At 38.8% G+C, this 1,966-nt stretch overlaps 1 protein-coding gene across 1 annotated transcript in view; it reads left to right on the top strand.

Moving 5' to 3' along the window:
- penkb (proenkephalin b) overlaps positions 1-1,692 on the top strand; it is a 21,743-nt gene extending 20,051 nt beyond the window's left edge. The window contains exon 3 of the mRNA XM_016499748.1: positions 550-1,692. Within this exon, the coding sequence (XP_016355234.1) occupies positions 550-1,185 (636 nt within the window). The 3' untranslated portion in view covers positions 1,186-1,692. The remainder of the gene's footprint in view (positions 1-549) is intronic.
- The last annotated feature ends 274 nt before the right edge of the window (positions 1,693-1,966 follow it).

Raw genomic sequence — 1,966 nt, 5'->3', positions numbered from 1 at the left:
TATATATATATATATATATGCCGTATATAAACCCTTGTGTTTACCTTGTTAATGTGTCAGGTCTTGTTCTTACATGGAGGTTATGTTTTGGCTCAGTTTTGTTTTATATGTTTCCTGGTTGCAGTGTTTTGTGTACTTTTGTTATTTTATAACATTCAAGAATGAGCAACTGGTCCTGCTCTCTCCATATTTCTGAGTTCACCAAATATTATATCATTTAAAAATTGATGTTTGTGTTTTGGAGAGACTAGGGTATTGGTGTATTTTGTTCAAATTCAGTATGTCACTCTGTATTAGTGTTTCTATGGTTTCCCACAAGCTTAGCACACACTCTACACCTACTCATCCCCATATCACCCAAAACACACTCACTCATTTGCATATTGCCCAGTTATGAATTGGGAGATGAAGGCTGAGTGAGAAAAAAAATGTATGTTTGAGCAAGTGTTTCATATCCTCTTTTAACGTTAGTGTCTGGGCAAAAGAGACATCCGTTATTTTCTAGAATTTTCTGTATGTCTCATTGACTATTTTTCATGTTTTTCTCAGGAATGTGTGGTGGAGTGTGAGGAGCATCTGAATGCAGGCAGCTCTTGGAGTTTGTGCAAACGTTTTATGCTGAATGCTGATAACACTCCTGAGGGTAACCGAGCATCCACAGAAATGGAACGCTTGGACACCCAACAGCACCCAGTAGACAAAAAATACGGTGGCTTCATGAAGCGGTATGGGGGTTTTATGAAGCATTATGGAGGCTTCATGAAGCGTTATGGAGGATTCATGAAGAAGACTGCAGAGCTCTATGGGCTGGAGCCAGAGGACGTTGACCATGGCAGAGCAATCCTGACTAATCATGATGTTGAAATGCTGGGCAATCAAGTTGAGTCTGATGACGAGAGGGAGGAGGAGGCTCTGACAGACGTCCTTGATTCAAAGGGAGAAGCACAGAGTGTAAAGGGTATGGCAAAACGTTATGGGGGCTTTATGAAGAGGGGACAGCTTTATGACTTGGAGAGTGGGGTTAAGGCACTAAAAAAACGGTATGGGGGCTTCATGAGGCGTGTAGGTCAACCACAGTGGTGGCAGGAGTCTAAACGCTATGGAGGCTTCTTAAAACGCTCCCAAGAGGAAGATGAAAATTCATCAGAGATAGAAAAGAGGTATGGTGGATTCATGGGATATTAGGATGGTATTTTCTGCTGTGTCCTATAGTCCCCTTCCTCTCTAGCCCCTTAGATACCACCTGAGAACCGAAAGAGGAAACATGCTTTAAATGTGCTCATAATGTTTTAATGAAGTGTTTATGTCTTTATTGTGGTGATATGATTTAATCTGTATAAGACCTATTAAAGACCTCAAACCATGGATATATTGTCTTAACATTACATATCGAATCTGAATTCAAATTTACATTTACAAGTTGTGTAGCAGATTTTAATAATCAGGATTACCTTCTTCTGGCAAATGCTGTATCGCACCCATTTTTCTTTTTTAACACTACAATTCTGGTTTGCATGAGACATTCATTCAGTCTAAAAAGAGGAACATTTTAGAGAAAACAAGACAGACATTTACTTCTCCATTACATGGTGATTATTTCTTCATGACATGTCTTTCACACATATGTATATTTTATTAGGTACCAGTCTGAATATTGTCATTTGCTGTATAGCTTGAATAAACTGCTCGAAACTGCACTAGAATGTGCGTCTTGAATAGAAATGCCTTTTTTTTTTTTGGTGCACAAGGTTTGTGCCTCAGCAGCCTTTTGTTAGTGAGTAAAAGCAAGTTGCATTACCTCTTCTGAATTGTGCTGAGATTATGTCGTCTCTGGACCAAACACGTTTATTTGAAGTGGTATTGTAATTGCATGTTTTATGATGTGAGTTAGAATTGAAAAGCACTTCTACTAATGGCATGACTATTATGAAACTCATACAATCAAGGCGAGAAAGTACACTTTCAG

This window comes from Sinocyclocheilus anshuiensis, unplaced genomic scaffold (genome assembly GCF_001515605.1).
Source record: "Sinocyclocheilus anshuiensis isolate Anshui unplaced genomic scaffold, SAMN03320099.WGS_v1.1 scaffold126, whole genome shotgun sequence".
Lineage (NCBI taxonomy): Eukaryota > Metazoa > Chordata > Actinopteri > Cypriniformes > Cyprinidae > Sinocyclocheilus > Sinocyclocheilus anshuiensis.
The sequence above is the reverse complement of the archived record's forward strand: the minus strand, read 5'-3'. Positions and strand labels throughout refer to the sequence as shown.